The 20,804-nt window shown below is 43.8% G+C and overlaps 1 protein-coding gene across 2 annotated transcripts in view; it reads left to right on the forward strand.

The window, feature by feature from the left end:
• The first annotated feature begins 285 nt into the window (after window positions 1–285).
• The window catches only part of ARL3 (ARF like GTPase 3), a 50,117-nt gene continuing 29,598 nt past the window's right edge, over window positions 286–20,804 (forward strand). The window contains exon 1 of one of the 2 annotated variants that reach the window (XM_085849747.1): window positions 286–358. In XM_085849747.1, the coding sequence (XP_085705873.1) occupies window positions 356–358 (3 nt within the window). In that variant the 5' untranslated portion in view covers window positions 286–355. The remainder of the gene's footprint in view (window positions 359–20,804) is intronic. The other variant, XM_085849746.1, reaches the window with a different exon arrangement.

Genomic DNA, 20,804 nt, shown 5'->3' on the forward strand with positions numbered 1-20,804 from the left:
AGACTTTTTTTTAATTTTAATGTTCCATGCTGCTTCCTTGCTTGCCGCTCAGTATTAAAAAGGATGGAGCACAGACAAAAATCGAAGGAAAGCAATGGCAAACCACCCAGTATAACCATTGCCGAGAAACTGGTGCTCTGTAAAGAGTATTATTGCACATAAAATAAAATATGTTCACTCACCTGACATTTAACAAGGAATTACCAATCATTACGTTCGATATTTATTTTCGTTCAACAGACGCTCCGGACACGAGAAGTCCTGTCAACGTGTGACGTAATGACGTTACCCTCGTGTGACGTAATGACGTTACCATCGCGTGACGTGTTTCCTAGTTACCGTCTTAGTGACCGTGATGGTGAGTGAAGCTGAACCGTTGCTGGGAATGCTTGCTTGTGACTGTGCTCTGTTTGAGGAATGTTGTTCTTTTTTGTGACTTCTCTTTGTTTCCTGCAGTGTACTATATCACTGATGTTTCGGAGTAGTTTTTGTGGTCCGTCTTTCCACAGTGCTTGTGTTTTTATTCATCACGTCCATATTGCCTCCGATCCATTTGAATGGGGTGGGTGGTCAAGCATTTGAACCAGGCCACAAATGGGGCTCTCGTCGAAAATAGACATATCCATGACTGCTTTCCATTGTTTGAAGCTTCTTTTTTTTTTGTAACAAATTTTCTACCGGTTTAGAACGTCGTCATATTAGGTACCCACGATGTGGATGTTTAATTTTTATATGCAGCACTTGATGACAAAAGTGAGAGAGCCAGTTGAATGGTCAGCTTGCATATTTTGCACCGAAGGTGAAGACTAGGCCTACGGATACGGTCTCTAATCCTTGAAGATCCAACCACAACAGAAGATATCAATTGTTTTTGTCACATTTAAATTGCAAGCATTATACTTCAAAATTGAACTAAACCCCTGATTACCCATGATGCATTTGATAAACGTTCCACAGTTAAATTTGGAGACATGGTGTTGTGGGGCCGGGTATCGGTGGCGAGCACGACCGCTGGAGGGAGCAGTAGAGTCGGCTCCACCGAACACATCGGAATTTAGGTCGTGACCCTCGGATAAGTCTGAAAGGCACGGGTCCCTTACAGGACCATGAATCGCCAATAATTCGACCGCGTGGAGTAGGGTTAATTGCCAAACTTCAATATGTACCTAAGTACCCACGCGGCAAAGCTTACCAGGGAATTTACACCCTCGACAGACCTCGAGCGGAACGAGCCGTTACCGTGCTCGAACCGTGTGTATCCCGAGCGGATGGTTACCGAGGCCCGTCGGTCCAAATGAACAATTTACTGCTTCACTATTTCTCAACACGCACCGTGCTAAGCGAATAAAATAAATGATAGGGAACGAGCTGGGACATTCAACAAGAGGGGAATTTATTACAATAATCGGGGGACGAGGGGAGCACGTAAGGGCAGAGTTATCCGAATCAAGAAGAGCATCAAATGTACAAGCAATTCCTTAAACAATACTACTTAGAGACAGGGCCCACAGACACACACACACGCACACACAAATACCCCAGAAGGAGATGGACCTCGAAGTCTTTATTGCCCCTTCAGCTTGGGAGGGAAGACGAGCTGAGGGAAGAGAACGTGCTGGCTACCTGGCCGCGTTCGCGTGGCTGGACAATCGCACCTTCCCGGAGCACCAGGCACCAAATAACGGACCAGGGCTGCCGAACCCAGAGGAGGCGAGATGAGGTGATCTCCCGTGATGAGATGGTCGACCGCTTGTTGTAATGCGCCAGACGAGACGCCTCAGATGCGCGGGATGCAGTCAGCTGCAGACCCAGACAGAAGCGCGCTCAAACCGACGGGACGCAATCATCAATCTTTTTTCCATCGTTTTTGGGGCGCGGTCCGCTCACCGGTCGCCTGCTCCCATTGGGTGGACGGCGTGTCGCGGCTCCGCCTTATTGAGAAGGACCACCCCGGCTTTGGTCCGTGCGTCGCCCATTGGGCGGAAAATGACGCATACCCTTATTTGGCCCGAAGCCAGAACAAAGCGCTCCGTGACCATATTTGGGACCAAGCCAGAGCGAAACGCTTCGTGACCGTATTTGGTGCGAAATCCACACCGCTTGGGGCATGGAATTCCGCCCACGCACACGCCCACATGCCGGCGAGCGCGCGAAGAGCGCGGACAATGCCGCGAGCAGCGTGTTGTTGGGGTAAAAATCCTATCTAGAAAATAACTTCGCAGCACACGTACACTTAATTCCCATTCGACATAGGGGAAAGGGAGCTATCTATCCACATTTACTTAACAAAATAACTGAGCTATGGGGACCTGAATGTTGAGTGCTCATGGCTGCCAGATTCGTAACAATAGATGGCTGGAAGGAGTTGGCTGGTACAGGTGGCATATTGTGCCATTGGAGTGTGATTATGGTGCTGTAGTTTCGGTGGGCATCTAACACCCTCACCTCTTAACCCCAGCCTCCTGCTATTTTGCTTGATGTGAATAACTTTTTTTACCTCCGCCACCGAAGGTGAAGGAGGTTATGTTTTCACCCCTTTCTGTTTGTTTGTCTGTTTGTGTACAAGATTTCTCAAATTGTTGTGGATGGATCCAGATGAAATTTTGTGAACAGATTAGATTATGTTAGATAGGTTAGACAGATTACTGATTAGATTTTGGTGAAGATCCGTATCCGGATCCGACTATGAGAATTTTTAAAGTAATTCTTCACCATTGAGAGATAGGGCCAAAAACGATCCATCCATCCATTAGGACCATACTCTGTGCAGAGCGTCGGTGCTGCCTAAGCAGTCTCCTGAGCTATTGGGTACAATACTGGATGGGTCGCCACTCCAACGCAGTCTACCAACAAGCTGGTACTCATTTTGCCGACCTCAGAAGGATGACAGGCTGAGTTAACCCACCTGGTATTCATTCAACAGCCAAGTAGGATTTGAACTCAGGATCCTCGGATCCCAAGCCCACCACCCTAACCATTAAGCCAACACCAGGCATAAAAACGCTATATAGCACAATATCTCAAAAAGTTGTGGACGGATTTGGATGAAACTTGATGGGCACGTTGGTTGTGTGGCAAGGAAGAGTTTATTCAATTTTGGTGAAGATCCGAATCCAGACCTGGATATGACAATTATTTAATTTTTAAAGTGATACTTCACCATTGAGAGGAGGAGATTGGGACCATACTCTGTGCAAAGTGTTGGTGCTGCTTAAGCAGTCTCCTTGGCTATTGGGTACAATCCTGGACGGGTCGCCACTCCGACACAGTTTACCAGCATGTTGGCACTCATTTTGCCGACCTCGGGATGACAGTCCGAGTTAACCTCACTTGGTATTAATTCAACAGCTGAGCGGTATTGGAACTCAGGACCCTTGGTCCCAAGCCCACCATTAAGCCAACACCAGGCATACCCTTGAGAGATTGGGCCAAAAACTATATCGTACTGTATAGTATGATATTTCAAAAAATTATTGGTCCCGATATGTTCTCGTGGATCAGGCATTACATGGCGGAGGTATGCGCTCTACTGAGTTGCTCTACTAGGTTTATATTTATTGTGCCTCCTCCGATCCTCCAAAAAGAATAATCCTGATGGTAAAACACGAAATATAATTGGCGTGCCCTTTGGTCCAATAAAAGTTAACACAACGATTTTTCCAACAAATTGTTTTATTTTTCAGTCTATAATTTTACCTTACTTCCATATACGTAACACATAAAATAAATTTTCCTCCCTGCCCCTTCTTTAATTGGCTTGTTTATTGAGTACAACCCCAAACCCCCAACTATCTTTATTATTATAACAACTGACCTCCACAGGTTTTCATTTAATGTCATATTTTGAATCGATTTTTAATTCTTTACTTCAACAAAGTGAAGGTTTTTCGATATCCCTCTCTTTCTTTCTCTCTCTCTCTCCCTCCTGCTCCATACCATTCCCGAACCTCCCCTATGCACAAGTCTTCGTGAAAAATTTTAACTAGTGTACTGTGCTTTTGAAATCAATCCTGTCGAGGCTTTTGTTTTATATGAAATATATTCAATAAAATGTGTGTGATCCTTGACAGAATGACAGTTATATTACATTCTGATGTCATTAAAATACAACCTGAGATGGTCACAGTGGTATTACGTCTTTCTGTTTTTTTTGTAAAATTATTAAGGCCATGCCAAAAATAAAAATTGGGTGTTTAAGAAGCAGAAACATATTATGATATACATCGTGCTGTAATGTGCAAAAGTCTTATGCCACCTTGAAAATAAATGTTTTTATTATCACATTCACGTATTTTGAGAACTACAATGCTATAATGATCATGTTTTAATGAAGAAACCAAGATTAATTGTATTTTTACAATCTTAATGCATTCAATTTCAATATTTGGTGTGACCATGTTTTCATGCAAAACAGCAGATATCCCTTTTGAAATGCTTTCCTGCAATTTCTTGGGAAATCCAATTGGGAGGTTGTTCCGTGCATTCTGCAATATTTCCCATAATTAGTCTTTTAATTTTTCGTTTGTCTTCCTGTCCAAATAATCCCAGACACCTTCAATGATGTAAAGGTCAAGACTTTGAGAAGGTCATTTTAATAGTTGTGGAGTTCCTGATTCTGTTTTTCTTTGTAAATATGTTTGAATGACAGTGTGTCTGTGCCTGTTTGTGGTGAGGATGTTGAGGTCGTGGAGAGATTCACTTACCTTAGCAGTGATATGCATGTCTCTGCTGGCTGTGAGTCAGAGGTCAATAGACGTCCGAGCCTTCAGGTCCTTGGTGCTTCCAGTCTTGCTCTATGGATGTGAGACTTGGAATCTGACCAAGGATCTGAGACGGAGACTTAATTCCTTTGGTACCAGGTCTCTTCAGAGAATCGTTGGCTATCGCTGGTCTGACTTTGTGTCCAACGAGCGGTTGCTGAGAGAGACTCAAATGAGATTTGTTACCTGTATAGTCCGTGAGCATCAGCTGTGGCTGTATGGACATGTGGCTCGTTTTCCTGACGCTGATCCTGCTCACCAGATTCTCTCAGCGAAGGAGTCTCGTGAGTGGAGGAGGCCAGTGGGCCGATCACGTGCCTCGTGGTTGCAGCAGGTTGATCGGCATCTCAAGGAGATGGGGTTGGGCCAGGCATCTGCCTGGGGGATGGCCAGACGGAGGCCCCTGGAGTACTGGCGGAATGTGGATGCAGCGACGCGCTGCTCTGGTGCATGCTCCCACACCTGACCTGACCTGTTTGGGGTTGTTGTTGTGCTGCAAAACAAAGGTGTTGTGAATTAGCCTCCTACCTGATGAGATACAGTGCCTATAGAAAGTCTATACCACCTTTCAAATTTTTCACCTTTTGTTGCCTTATAGCCTGGAATTATATTGCATTAAATCAGATTTTTTTTTTTCCACCTTTATTTACACATCGTAACCCACAACTTCCAAGTGAAAAATATATTCTAGGAGTTTCAAAAAATTAATTAAAAATGTAAAACTAGAATATCTTGGTTGGATAAATGTCCACCTCCCTGCGTTAACACTTGGTGGAAGCACCTTTGACAGCAATTACAGCTGTGAGTCTGTTGGAATAGCTCTCTACCAACTTTGCACACCTTGATTTGGCAATATTTGCCCATTCTTCTGCACAAAACTGTTCAAGCTCAGTCAAGTTGTGTGGGGAGCATTGAAAGACAGCAATGTTCAAGTCATGCCACAGATTTTCAGTTGGATTTTTGTCAGGGCTCTGACTGGGCCACTCAAGGACATTTATCTTTTTGTTTCTTAACCACTGCAGTGTAGCTTTGGCTGTGTGCTTCAGGTCATTGTCATGCTGAAAGGTGAACTTCCATCCCAATTTCAGCTTTCTTGCAGAGTGCAGCAAGTTTTCCTCTCCGATTTTTCTATATTTTACTCAATCTAATTGCTCTTCTATCCTTACAAGTGCCCCAGTCCCTGCTGATAAGAAACATCCCCATAACATGATGCTTCCACCACCAAGCTTCACAGTAGGTATGGTGTTCTTTGGGTGATGTGCTGCGTTGGGTGTGTGCCAAACGTAACGTTTTGCATTTAGGCCAAAAGGTTCCATCTTGGTTTCGTCAGACGACAAAACTGCTTGCCACATGGCTTCAGAATCTCCGGAGTGGTTTTTTGCATACCTCAAAAGGGACTCAAGGTGGGATGTTTTGAGTAATGGCTTCCTTCTTGCCACCCTACAGTGCAGGCCAGACTTGTGGAGTGCTTGGGATATTGTTGTCACATGCACACAGTGACCATTCTTTCCCGTAAAGGCATGTAGCTTTTTCGAAGTTGCCATTGGCCTCTTGGTGGCCTCTCTGATCAGTCTCCTACTCCCTTGGTCATCCAGTTTGGAGGGGTAGCCTGATCTAGGCAGGGTCTTTGTGGTACCATACTTGGTGGCCTTCCACTTCTTAATGATTGGCTTGACTGTGCTTCAAGGGATATTTAAGGCCTTTGAAACATTTTTATTCCCATCCTCTGATCTGGGCCTTTCCACAACTTTATCCTGGAGGTCTTTTGAAAGTTCCTTTGTGTTCATTGTTGAGTCGTTGCTGTGAAATGCACTACCCAACAGAGTAAACCAACAGGAACAGCTGATTTCATTCTGAAATAATCATAATCGCAACAATTTAACACAGGTGGAGGCCAATTAACTTTGTGTGTTATTTTGAAGGTCGTTGGTTACACCTGAGCTAATTACCTCCACTACCGAAGGTGAAAGGGGGTTATGTTTTCACCGCCTTTCTGTCTGTTTGTCTGTGTACAGGATATCTAAAAAAGTTGTGGACGGATCTGGATGAAATTTTGTGGACAGGTTTGGTGTGTGACAAGGATGAACTGATTCGATTTTGTTGAAGATCTGTATCTGGATGCGAGAATTATTTAATTTTTGAAGTGATTTTTCACCATTGAGAGATAGGACCAAAAATGATATAGTACTGTGTAGCATGATCTTTCAAAAATGTATTGATTGGGCCTGATATGTTCTTGTGGATCAGGCATTATGTGGCAGAGGTATGCACTACTGAGTGCCCTTCCAGTTGTTATTGTTTATAATTGCTATTATAAGGGGGGTGGACACTTATCCAGCCAATATATTATAGTTTTGTATTTTTAATAAATTTTCTGAAATTTGTCGAATTTGTTTGTCATTTTGAGGTTGTGGGTTATGATGTGGAAAAAGTCTGATTTAACACAATTTAATTCCAGGCTATAATGCAACAAAAGGTGAAAATCTTGAAAGGGGGTGTTGACTTTCTATAGGCACTGTACCAATGTGGATTAGGATTTGCTTTTCTTGTTCCTTCTATTCAATCTCACCAAATCACCAACCCCAGCAGCTGAAATACATCCCAAAAGCTGAACAGAGGCAGCACCATGCCTCACAGTTGACTGTAGATACATATCTTTGGACTTCTCACCAACCCTCCTAATAAACTGCCTCATGTTTGTTACAAAAATTTAAAACTTGGATTCTTCACTCCAAATTACCTTTCCCCAACTGATGAGCATCCCAACTCTGTTCTTGAGAATATTTCCATCTCTTGCCTTTGTTACCTTGACACAGAAAGGACATTTCGACAGCAACTCGTCCATGGAGACCACTTTTGACAAGAGACCTTCTCAAAGCACTGTATATGAGTCCAGTTGAACGCCGAATGTCTGTGCCATTTCTTGCGTAAGATTTTTACCCCCTCTTCTTTACCGCCTATACTAATGAGCGATTTGCAATAACAACGAAAATCAAATAAATAAAATAGATTCTCTCGTTCACTGCCAATGCTAATGAACGATTTGCAAATCGAGAAAAAAAGATCAAATATAGAATATAGATTCGTTAATTATCTCCTCTTGTTCACCACCTATGCTACCTAGACTTTGACGCAGGAGGAGGCCAGACTTAGAGTGGACGGTGAAAACATCAAAATTCAAAACACCATCCGCTGTGCAAATCAAACGGCATCTCTTGCATACAGTAAGGATTCTCCTTGTAAATAGTAATGGTTTAACCACAGCTTTTATTTACAAGTCATCACAGCACGGTCTTTGTAGCTCAAACGCCATCTCTCTCAGCACCGCCCACACAGACAAAACCAACCGTCACTTCTGTTCTCGATGACGTCAATGCCTTTTTTTCAAACGTGTAAATTATAAACATAATACCACTGCCATGTAATTGAAAACCTCGCCATGGAATGCAAAACATCCCCCGCGGTGTAATTCACAATTGCAATTCAAAACACCTCACTGCACTGGAAAACGTGGGGACACGAATACTGCACTATAAGTAGAGACTTGTAATTAGACCACCCTCTCCCACCTGGAGTTACACCACACACATTTACATTGAGAATTTGCATTGAGAGAGAAATATATATATATATATTTTTTTTTTAACGAATTTTGCCTGCCTGGCGTGCGATCGGCCACGTAACTCGAATCGCGACGCGTCGCTCACCAGAACGGACAATTCAGTCGTTACCCTCCTGGAACTGCCGCCAGGAGCCAGTCACGGGTGGGGGTTTAACCTCACCACAACCCAGTCCGCATTCTACCCACGCGAAATAGGGTGAATCGCCAAATGTCGATATACCTAAGTACCCGCGCGGGTAGCATACCGAGGAGTTGTACCACGCCGCAGGTCGACTTCGGACACGAACCGCTTAAGCGGCTCGTTCCGTGCTGCAGGGATAACCGAGCGGAGTTATCGTCGACCTCGACGGTTCAGATTATTTATTGGGTGTCTACACCCACTACCAATCCCTTACGTGATGCAAGATGGAAATGTCAACCAGAGGAAAGGACGCAACGAAACGGGAAACAGTTTGACAAGCACTTTTAATTCGCACGCAGACAAGCACGTATTTTACATTCATACAAAAATGCACGTACACAGTCAAAGCAAGAACAATACGCAGAGTTAAAACCGAATAACGCAATGTACAAGCACTTATACGGGTTTACTTAATCGACTGGCGCCACACACACACATTTACACCAAAAGCAAAGAAAATACAAGCCACCCTCACAGGCAAGGAGGCAGACAGGTCCGTGGACCAAATGAACGTGGGACCTGGGTGATCGGCCAGGTCCACGAGACCGAAGAATCACCGAACGGGCCCTGGACAGCACGACGTTCGGTGTTGACAGGTGGTGTGGTTGTTGGTTGTGGAAGGAGAAAGGTGAAGGTGGTGGGGGGTTTGCTGTGGTGGTTTGGTTGTTGGCGGGCGTCGTTTGGGAATGGCGGTGAAGCGATGTTTGCGGGATGGAGTTGTGGAGGTAAAGAGGCGAAGGCGGCGGTGTTTGAGTTGTTGGCGGCTTAATGGTCCAAAATAACAATAGAGAAAGAAAAATGGCTAACTCAAAGCATCGCAGCCCGGATGAATCACATATATTCCCTCAAAACAACAGGTGTGGACTAACTACACATGAACTTAGCGTCATAACTGATCTAAGGACCCTTTTATTGTGTATTGCGAATTTCCACAGCTGTAACACTATATATATATATATATATATATATATATATATATATATATATATATATATATATATATATATATATACATATACATGTATGTATGTACAGTATATGTACATACAGTGCGGAAAGAAAGTCTACACCCCCTTTCAAAATTTTCACGTTTTGTTGCCTTGTAGCCTGGAATTAAATTGCTTTAAATCAGACTTTTTCCACCTTTATTTACACATCGTAACCCACACCTTCCAAATGAAAAACATATTCGACAAATTTCAGAAGGTTAAATAAAAATACAAAACTAGAATATCTTGGTTGGATAAGTGACCACCCCCCTTGTAATAGCAATTGTAATTTAGCTAAGGTGTAACCAATCACCTTCAAAATCGCACACCAAGTTAATTAGCCTCCACCTGTGATGTATTGTAGTGATTTTGATTATTTCAGAATAAATTCAACTGTTCCTTCAGGTTTCCTCTGTTGGGTCGTGAATTTCACAGTGAAGACTCAACCATGAGCACCAAGGAGATATTAAAAGACTTCTGGGATAAAGTTGTGAAAAGGCACAGATCAGGGGATGGGTGTAAAAATATTTCAAAGGCCAAGAAAATCCCTTGGAGCACAGTCAAGACTCATTAAGAAGTGGAAGGCATATGGTACCACCAAGACCCTACCTAGATCAAATCGTCCCTATAAACTGAATGACCAAGCGAGGAGGAGACTGATCTGAGAGGCCAATGGCAACTTTGAAAGTGCTACAGGCCTTTATGGTAAAGAATGGTCACTTTGTGCATGTGAAAATATATCAAGCACTCCACAAGTCTGGCCTGGACGGTAGGGTGGCAAGAAGGAAGGCATCACTCAAAAAAGCACACCTTGAGTCCCATTTGAGGTATGCAAAAAAAACCACACCGGATATTCTGAAGCCGTGTGGCAAAAAGTTTTGTGGTCTAACGAAACCAAGATGGAACTTTTTGGCCGAAATGCAAAACGTTACATTTGGTGCAAACCCAACACCACATCATCCAAAGAACACCATCACTACTGTGAAGCATGGTGGTGGCAGCATTATGTTATGTGGATGTTTCTCATCAGCAGAGACAGGGCACTTGTAAGGATAGAAGGGAAAATGGATGCAGCAAAATACAGAAAAATCAAAAAGGAAAACCTGCTCTCTGCAAGAAAGCTGAAATTGGGACGGAAGTTCACCTTTCAGCAAGAACGACCCAAAGCACTCAGCTGCCACGACACTGGAGTGGCTGAGGAACAAAAAGATAAATGTCCTTCAGTGGCCTTGTCAGAGCCCTCACTGAAATGCATTTGAAAATCTTTGGAATGATTTGAAGATTGCTGTGCATCAATGCTCCCTCCACAACTTGACTGGGCTTGAACAGTTTTGTACAGAAGAATGGGCAAATGTTGCACAATCAAGGTGTGCAAAGTTGGTAGAGATCTATGCCAACAGACTCACAGCTGTATTTGCTGTTAAAGGTGCTTCCACCAAGTATTAACTCAGGGTGGTGGACACTTATCCAACCAAGATATTCTAGTTTTGTATTTTTACCACGTCGGGTCTTCCACCCCACGGGGTCTAAGGGCCCTGTCACACCTTGACGTTTTTGGCAGCGTATGGCAACGTATCAAAATGTATGTAAAACGCTGGCGTACGCTGAACTATTGATGTTTTTTCAGTTTTGGGCATATCCATAAAAAGTTGGACGTATGCATAACGTATTAGTAATGTACACAGAACGTTTCGATAACTTATACCAACGAATGCTTAGCGTGTTGTCGGCGTTCACAACCTATGCCCAACGATAGTCTAACTTATGCATAGCGTGGCAGCGTATCACCGACGATCATGTGGCGTAGCCTATTAATAGGCTGCCGCTCAACGATTTAAAGGCCCTGTCACACCTTGACGATTTAGCCAGCGTATGCCAACGTATGAAAAATTTGTCTAAAACGCTGGCACACGTCGAATACGTTATGGGTAAGTTTTGTATACGTTAAGAGCACGCTGAAAAACACTGCCATACGTCGTAGTACGCTGGCTTTAAACGTTGTACTTTTGGGTTGTCCTCAAATTTTAGCATGCTTTAAATTTTACGACGTATGCCGGCGTATGACTCACACGTTCCGTTACGCTGGCCATAAGTTTTAGGCACGTTATGCGATCGTTGACACGCGTCAGCACACATTACTTGTAAGTTACTCATAAGTCGAAACACGTCGAGGTAATGGTTAGCGTACCCGAAACTTATTTCTAACCTATGAGTAACGTATTGTAAGCACGCTACACTAACGTTGTTCACACTTCGCAACACGTTACTTGAAAGTTCCTCATACGTCGAAACACATCAAAGTAATGTTTAGGGTACCCATGACTTATTTATAACCTATGAGTAACAAGCTTGGAAATTATTTGTAAAGCATGTCCTACGCACAAATACGTATGTAGATGTATTTGACGTCTTCAGGACGACCACATAACTTACTGAACGTGTTTCTAACTTACAGATACCGTATAATGGCATATTGGCAGCGATTTGGGGAATTGGTATATAAAAAAGGGCTAAGCAGGAGGAACCCGTCTTTTTTTAGACTTCGTTGTGAGTGCATGTCCATGTCATTCCGAGAGATGGAGGATACGGCAAGGCTGAGACGACAATACCTACCTGTCCTCCAACATCAACATGACCTCATCGAGTTGACACTGCACCAGTTGAGTGCCAATAGAGCCGGGAGAAGAAGACGTGAACGGAGGAGAAGGAACTGGGTCAGACCATGGATCGGGAGGCGACGTCATTACGGCATAAATGACCAGCTCATGGTGGAACTCCGGAACGAGGACCATGTATCCTTCATCAACTTACTGCGAATGCCCCCAGCGATGTTCGACGAGCTGCTAGCCAGAGTGGGTCCAAGGATAACCAAGCAGTACACCTTCTACAGGGATCCGCTTGAGCTTGGCATGAGGCTGGCACTGAGCCTGCTGCTGTTGGTGCCGTGAATGCAGTGATGTGGAAGCGATTTAACTTGTTCAATGGAAACGATTTCAATTGCCGAGCACCAGCGTACAAAAACAATAGGTGAGTGACAGGCATTTATTTAAATCGTTCAGTGTAAATAATTTCAATAGTCGAGTGGAAGCGATTTAACTCGTTCAATGGAAACTATTTCAATTGCCGAGCACCAGCGTCGAAAAACAATAGGCGAGTGACAGGCATTTATTAAAAGTGAAATTGCAGCTTATGAATAGAAAAACTCACGTAATCGTCGACGAGACGCTGCCACACTCTGCATACGTTAGACTTTTGTTGGGCATAGGTTGTGGACGCCTAAAACACGCAAACCAATCGTTGGTAAAACTTGTCTATAAGTTATCGAATCGTTCTGTGTTCATTACTAGTACATTATGCATTTGTCCAAGTCGTTTTGAACACTTCAAAAACTGAAACAAAAAAATAGTTCATCGTGGGAATGAGAAACAAAAAATTAGCCGAAAAGAACATCGAACAATGGTGCAAAGTAGTCTCCTATTCATGGACGCAACGAGGATCCATCATCACCCACACCCTCCCCATCACGCTCACCTACTACTACTGCCATGGACCTACTACTACCACTACTACTACTACTACTACTACTACTGCTAATACTACTACTACTGATACAACTGGCATTGACATCTACTCAACATGGAGTCTGGAACACTGATGTGTTCCTCTTGTGAAGCCCATTTGTATATACCAATTCCCCTAAACGCTGCCAAATCGCCATTATACGGTATATGTAAGTTAGAAACACGTTCAGTAAGTTCTGTGGTCGTCCGGAAGACGTCAATCAAATTTGTCTCCATACGACAATGTGCGTTTGAGATACGTTACACATAGGTTCAAAGCACGCTACTCATAGTATAGGCTCAAAGCATGTTACTCATCGGTTAAAAATTAAGTTTTGGGTATGCTAAACATTACCTCGACGTGTTTCGACTTATGAGTAACTTACAAGTTGCGTGTGTCCGACATGTGACAACGATCGCGGAGTGTGCCGAGAACTTACGCCAGCGTATGCGGAACTCGGAGCCATACGTCGAGTACGTCGTAAAATTTTCAGCATGCTTGAAATTTCACGACGTACGAGATGTACCACGGAATATGACAGCATACTTCATCGTTTTTCAGCGTGCTCCTAACGTATACACAACTTACCCATACCGTATTCGACGTGTGCCAGCATTTTAGACACATTTTCAAAGGTCAGCATACGCTGGCTAAATCGTCAAGGTGTGACTGCGATGTTGACACTTCCAATTTTCAGGCGGTTATGATTTAAATCTGCGTGCGGCAGGTTTTTAACAGAGAACGCCACGAGTTCGTCGGCTATACGTGCAGCGCGCTATGCCTAAGTTAAGGCCCGGTCACACCTTGACGTTTTAGCCAACGTATGCCGATTTTTGAATTTTTTTCCTAAAACGCTGGCACACATTGAATACATTATGGGTAAGTTTTGATAACATTGAGAGCACGCTGAAAAACACTGCCATACGTCGTTGTACGTTGGCTTTAAACGTACTTTTTGGTTGTCCTCAAATTTTTTCATGCTTGAAATTTCACGACGTATGCCGGCGTATGACTCACACGTTCCGCTACGCTGGCCACAAGTTGTATGCACGGTCTGCGATCGTTGACAGACGTCAACACATGCTACTTGTAAGTTAATCATAAGTTGAGACACGCTGAGGTAATGTTTAGCGTACCCGAAACTTATTTCTAACCTATGATTAACGTGTTGTTGGCACGTTACGCGATCGTTGCCACACATCGACAGACGTTACTTTTAAGTTACTCATAGGCTGAAAGACGTCGGTATAATGGATCGTCCTTGCGTCAGCGTCCACAGCCACGGCCAGGACACTTATTTGCAGCATTCTTCAAACTTTTCTTCGGCATGACGAGGATGTTCACACTTCGATGTCTAGCTTGGCTATGATTCCAATTGTCCATCGGCATCGTCTATTTAAAATAGTCGAGTTTGAGCGTTTTAACACGTTCTGAAGAAGCGCTTCAAATTTCCAAACCCCAGCGTCAAAAAACAAAGGCGAGTGACAGCAATTTAAATCGTTCATTGTAAACAATGAAAATAGCTGAGTGGTACCGATAAAAGTCGTTGAGTGTAAAAAAAATCCAATTGTTGAGCGCAAGCGTCTACTTTCAATAGTGGAGATGCAGCCATTTAAATCGTTGAGTTTATCATTTAAATCGTTAAACGCAAGGACGATCCATCATAACCCACACCCTCCCCCTCACACTCACCTACTACTGCCAACATGAACAAACTACTACGAATACTGATACTGATACTGATACTGTTACTGCTGACATGGACATAGACTCAAAAAGGACTCGAAAACACTGTTGGGTTCCCCTTTTATGAACACCATTTTTATATACCAATTCCCAAAACCGCTGGGAACACGTCTTTATATGGCAGTTGTAAGCTAGAAACACGTTAATTTATTTTTTTTGTCGACTGGAAGACGTCATTGGAATACGTCTACATACGTCGATGTGTGTTGGGACTACGTAAAGAATTGGTTCAAAGCACGTCAAACATAAGTTAGAAATAAGTTTCGCGTAAAAAAGACATTTCCGCGACGTGTTTCGACTTATGAGTAGCTTATAAGTAGCCTTTGTGGACGTGTGGAAGCGTCGACATATCGTGTGTAAAACTTATCCCCATCGCATGCGGAACGTGTGTCATACGCCGAGTACGTCGTAAAATTTTGAACATGTTTAAAATTTCTTGACGTACTCTACTTACTACGACGTATGATAGCGTACTTTAGCGTTGTACTCACGTATACCAAACTTACTCATACCGTATTTGACGTGCCCCAACGTTTTAGACACATTTTTCTTAGGTCGGCATACGCTGGCAAGATTTCCAAGGTGTGACCGCGATGTTGACACTTCCATTTCTACGGCAGTTATGATTTGAATCGTTGTGCGTCAGCCTTTTAATAGGCTACGTCACGACATCGTCGGCGATGCGTGCAACGCGCTATGCCTAAGTTAGACTATCGTTGGGCATCGGTTGTGTATGCCGACAACAGGTTCAGCATTCGTTGGTATAAGTTATCTATAACACAACGAAACGTTCTGTGTCCGTTACCAATACGTTATACATAAGACCAAGTCGCTATGAATACGTCCGAATCTTTAAAAAAAAATCATCAAAAGTTCAACGTAAGCCAGCGTTTTAGATACATTTTAATACGTTGCCATCGCTGGCTAAAACGTCAAGGTGTGACCGGGCCTTTAAACTATCATTGGGCATAGGTTGTGAACACCGACAACAGGCTAAGCATTCGTTGGTATAAGTTATCTCTAAGACAACGGAACGTTCTATGCCCATTACTAATATGTTATGCATACGACCAACACGTTATGAATACGACCAAAACTTTAAAAAAAACCTCAAAACTTCAGCGTACGCCAACGTTTTACATACATTTTTATACGTTGCCATTGCTGGCTAAAACGTCAAGGTGTGACAGCGCCTTGACATCTTGCTCAGCTTGATGCTGTGGAAATAAAGGCCTACGAGATTATTGGAATCTCCCGCGATGAAGCTGAGTCTATGGGTCTATCACTTCACCATCGCAGACAGGTCGGTGGTCTCTGTCTTCTACCGCCTCCTTTCTGTTGTTGCACCCTCTGCTCTTTACATGCTTTGTCCTCTTCTCCCCCCAGCCAGGTTTCTGCAGTGCACACATCGTCCACCATCAACCCCTTCTGGTGAAACTACCGAAATGCAGGATCACTGCTCACCTCCACTCATTCATTCATCCTTTTTTTCACCTGTGGAACCAATTTCCACATTCTCTTCAATGTCATTCTTCCCTCCAGGTCTTCAAGACAGCTGTGCACTTCCATCTCAGATCGTCTCCATTCCAAAACCATCATCTTTTCTGCCCTCATTCACCGACACTTCGCCCCAACCTCTTCTCCTTCCAAATTTCCAGTTTTCCCTCCTGAGAGTTTCCTTCTGTATCCATCTTGTCCACACTATGCATCCTGCCCCTTATTCCTCCTAACACCCATTGTTTGTGTAAGTCTGGCTCCATCTTGGCCTTCAACTCTGCTATTGAAGTCCCCCCCCCTCTCTACTGTTCCTTTTTCCCTGTTGCATCCTGAACCGTTAAGTGTACTAGTAATAGCTCTTCCACAAGCCTCGACTAGGTATACAAAAAAGAAGAAAAAAATAGATTTAGGAGAGTGTAACAATTGGAGGAGTATAACTTTAATATTAATATGCTTCAAAAATTTTTACAAGACACATCCTGACGAATTAAAGGAGGTTTGGATAAGCGGTTTAGACATGAACAAGGTGGATTTAGGAACAAACAATCGTGCAGTGACAAACAAGTTTTTGTTTTGAGAACAGTTTTGGAACAAATTTTTGGATTTCAAAAAACGACCCAGATATAAACTGGTACACTGATGTTTTGTATGCAGGGTGATGTTTCATTTTGTGCACTACCCATCAGAAGGACATTAAGCCAGAAAACCCGTCTGTGAGCTCCAAGGGTGCTAATGGACATTAAGTATCTTACGGTCTTTTTCACAAAGAGTAGTTAAGTTATTGCCGGCACTCTCGCTAAATTACAAATTCCTGCCAGTCGATTGTCGAGCCAAGCTGTTCCAGAAAGAACCATCCCGCCCAGCCAACCCAACAGTGTCAGAGTATTTGGAGCTGTTAAAGAAAAATATACGGCATTGCTCGATTGCTTTCTCACAGAATCAGTATTTTTAACTGATTGGAAGTTATTGCTCATAAAGGGGATGAAATGAAATTTTTGGTTACTGAAGTGACATCACTTAACATCATGTGAGCAAACCGAATGCTCAGATAATTCTTCCTTCCATAGTTTTGAGTAGATGGCATGTTTCGATATTGGAATCAAATTTAACGCTTCCTTGCATATATTTATCTCGTTTGTTTGTGCAGGTGGAAAAAAACAAAACAAACATCATATTGCAGCCTTCATTAAAATGCAACTTCTGGTGGAGAAAAGTATAGAGCAAAATTCTTGTTTTTATGTTTTTTTTATTTGTGAAATGTAAATATTCGATGATATGTCGAGATATTTGTTTTGTACATTTGCAGTTGGTTCATTTGTTGCATTCAAATGAATCGTTTTATGTCCGTGTGTATGCATACCAAAAATATCCCAATGAGGCCTGTTGCATGCATAACAGAACGAGTCTCGCTGTTACAGCCACTGCATCTGTTTCATTCATAATGCCGAAAATTTCCTAATATATATATATATATATATATATATATATATATATATATATATATATATATATATATATATATATATATATATATATATATATATTGTTATGGATTTCAGAATCGGATCCGACTAATGCACACAACATTCAGGTCCTCAGACAGTTATTTACATAAATGCATGTTCAGAATACACCCATCCCATTATCTGGTGGGATTCTAACTCTTTGATGTGTTGGAGAAGAGAATAGAACAGATTCCTTTTCTCATGAGATAACCTTTACCTCTTTACGACACATTCATGCACGCGAGATAGCTGTTAGCTCAACGGAGACTCATTCTACCCTTTTCAATCAGGACACATTGGCTTGGAAATAAATGATTTAGTTACACTTTGGACCTACAGGATATTTGATTAAACACACCACAGGTTTTTCCTGAACAATTCATTTTGACAGTCAGACATGGCTGCGGATCATTTACCATAGGCATTCACCTTTTTCCATTGAAGCCCAACACCCTGTTCAGCAACTCCATGGACGCTGGTTGGCTCCTGTTCATGTCGGGCCGAGCGGGGAGGCAATGGCCGCCGTTGACGTTTTGTGAGCGCTTCACGCCCCCGCTCGGTTGTTCCGGCAGGTGGCTGCTTTCTGACACTTGTCCAGAACCCCGAGGATGGTGTCATGAGCCAGGCCTGTGTTGATTGGGAGTTGCATCTTGCTCCATGGTGAGGAAGGGATGATCATGAGATTGACGGTTGGAGGTCACGTGCAGCAATGCAACAAGAGGCAAGCTCGATTTGGCTGAAGTCTGCTTGAGGCTCCGCCCACACTGGTCGTAAATAAAAAGGATGGGAGGACCACCTTCCGGACAGTTGATGATAGCTCCTTCCCATTGATTACAGCTCCTTACAACTCCTGACCGTTGGTTACAGCTACTGATGGTTGGACCATTCTTGCTGGTTCTGCCATTCTTGCTGGTACATGGCTCTTGGGGTACCTGATTTTTGGCGTCCCTGGTTCCTGGCGGTGATGACGTGATGTCGATTGGTGTTCGAGCCTGTTTGCGGGTGGGTGCATGGCGAGGTAGGGTGCTGGCATTAGACCAAGGCACGCTCACACATTTTGGGTTGTTTTATTGGATGCATGGCGACTTCTGCCTTGGTAAGCCGAGACCGGATTTCTTTCCCCCCGATTGATTTTCTGGGTACCCATGTCTACTGTATAATTGTCAAGTAAGGCATAGTCAGAAGCATCTGCAGGCACTTTGTCTATTTTTCTATCACTGCCTGTTGAATTCTTTATTTGTTTGAGTTATTTTGATCGATTTGAATTCATCCATTTACACCACAAGGAAATAAAAAGTTCTTCAGTTTACTAATTTTTTCAATAACAAATTCCTTGTTGACATTTCAACCTGTCCATGCTTGTCCTTTCCTTCCATTGATCCAGCATTGTCCAAACCTAGATAGACTGGGAGAAAATTCCCAAACTAATTAACCTGTCACAGTTGGCGTACGCCAGCGGTAAACGCTCAGCTGCCTTACTTAAGATCTAATCAAGATAAGATTGGTGCTTTGCGAAGGGTGCATTCCCTGGTCAGGAGGCCACATGACCTATAATTAGATGGTGGACACTGGAACTTGTGGTTAACTGATTGGCGTTCGTGGTTGTTAAGCAACTCACCATAGTACGAAGTTTTATTGTGAGCGGTGGTCCCAGGTCCAGTTTTTCCGAGGAGAAATGAGGATTAACCCCCTCATAATACACTCGATACCTGGGGCAGTAACAATATATACATAAATATATTGTTACGGCTGTGAAAATTTGCAATACACCAGAAAGGTCCTCAGGTTAGATATATCGATAAGTTAATGTGTAGTTAGATTTCCCCACCGTTGTTTAGAGGGAATTTCCGTGTTCACCGGGCTGCGATCCTTTGAAATAGCCGTTTTTCTGTTCTATCGTTATTTTGGATCAAACCTACAACAGCACCACCTTCGCCACTTCCCGCACTCCGAACGCTGTTCTCCACGAACCACGCTACGACCCTTTCTGCATTGGAAAGGGTCCGAGAACGCGGGCGTACGGCGCGTGGAGAAGAAAACCAACAACGCCTGTGGGGTTTTCCCGCCTAATTTCCCCGCCTGATGCTCCCGCCTGAATCCCCCCACCACGCTTGGTGTGAAGGGGAGGGGTGGGGCAGCTCGCTCCCGATTGGTGGATGCACGGCGTGAGGCGGTCGGAGTGGGGGCACGTCCCCCTTCGAGAGCTTTCTGGAAACGCCTCGAAGAGAGGTGGAGCCGAGAACGGGGCGGAGCAAAGGGCGGAGCCCCGCTCCATAAAGGGCGGACGCGCGTAGGGCGCGTTCTTCTGCTTCTTATTCTTTTTCTTCTTCTTCCTTGTGGATCTGACTCCCTCTTCTCTCGTTCTGGTCCTGTGCTCGCGGTTTGGCGGGCGGCCTGTCCACGGAGGCAAGGACGGGAGACGCGGCAGCGCCGGTGGTGTGGCGGACATACGCATTTGGGCGAGGAGTGCCGGAGAGAGCTCGCAGACCGCGAGAGGAGTCGGGGCCAGGCGCGACCACGCCTACGGTCGTAGGAGGAGGACTCGACGGCCCAAAGGGAAATCACCATTTTCTTTTTGGGGTTTTGTATGGATCTTGTGGTGCCGTGTCTTGTAAAGTAGAAACTGCTTAAGTGACTGGACATTTATTAACTATATTCGGTCATAGTGCTTTCCCTTGCTTTTGTTTGCCTGATTTTGTTCCTATTTGCCTGCTTACGTGTTGTATAATAAATGTCCTTGCTTGTTGAACTATTTCCCGTTTCGTTGCGTCCTTTCCTTTGTTTGAAAGTTCCATCTTGCATCACGTAAGGGATTGGTAGTGGGTGTAGACACCCAATAAATAATCTGAACCATCGAGGTCGGCGATAACTCCGCTCGGTTATCCCTGCAGCACGGAATGAGCCGCTTAAGAGGTTCGTGTCCGGAGTCGACCTGCCGCGTGG

This window comes from Eptatretus burgeri, chromosome 12, assembly GCF_056783735.1.
Source record: "Eptatretus burgeri isolate ZD-2024b chromosome 12, Ebu_testis_v1, whole genome shotgun sequence".
Taxonomy (NCBI): Eukaryota; Metazoa; Chordata; class Myxini; order Myxiniformes; family Myxinidae; genus Eptatretus; species Eptatretus burgeri.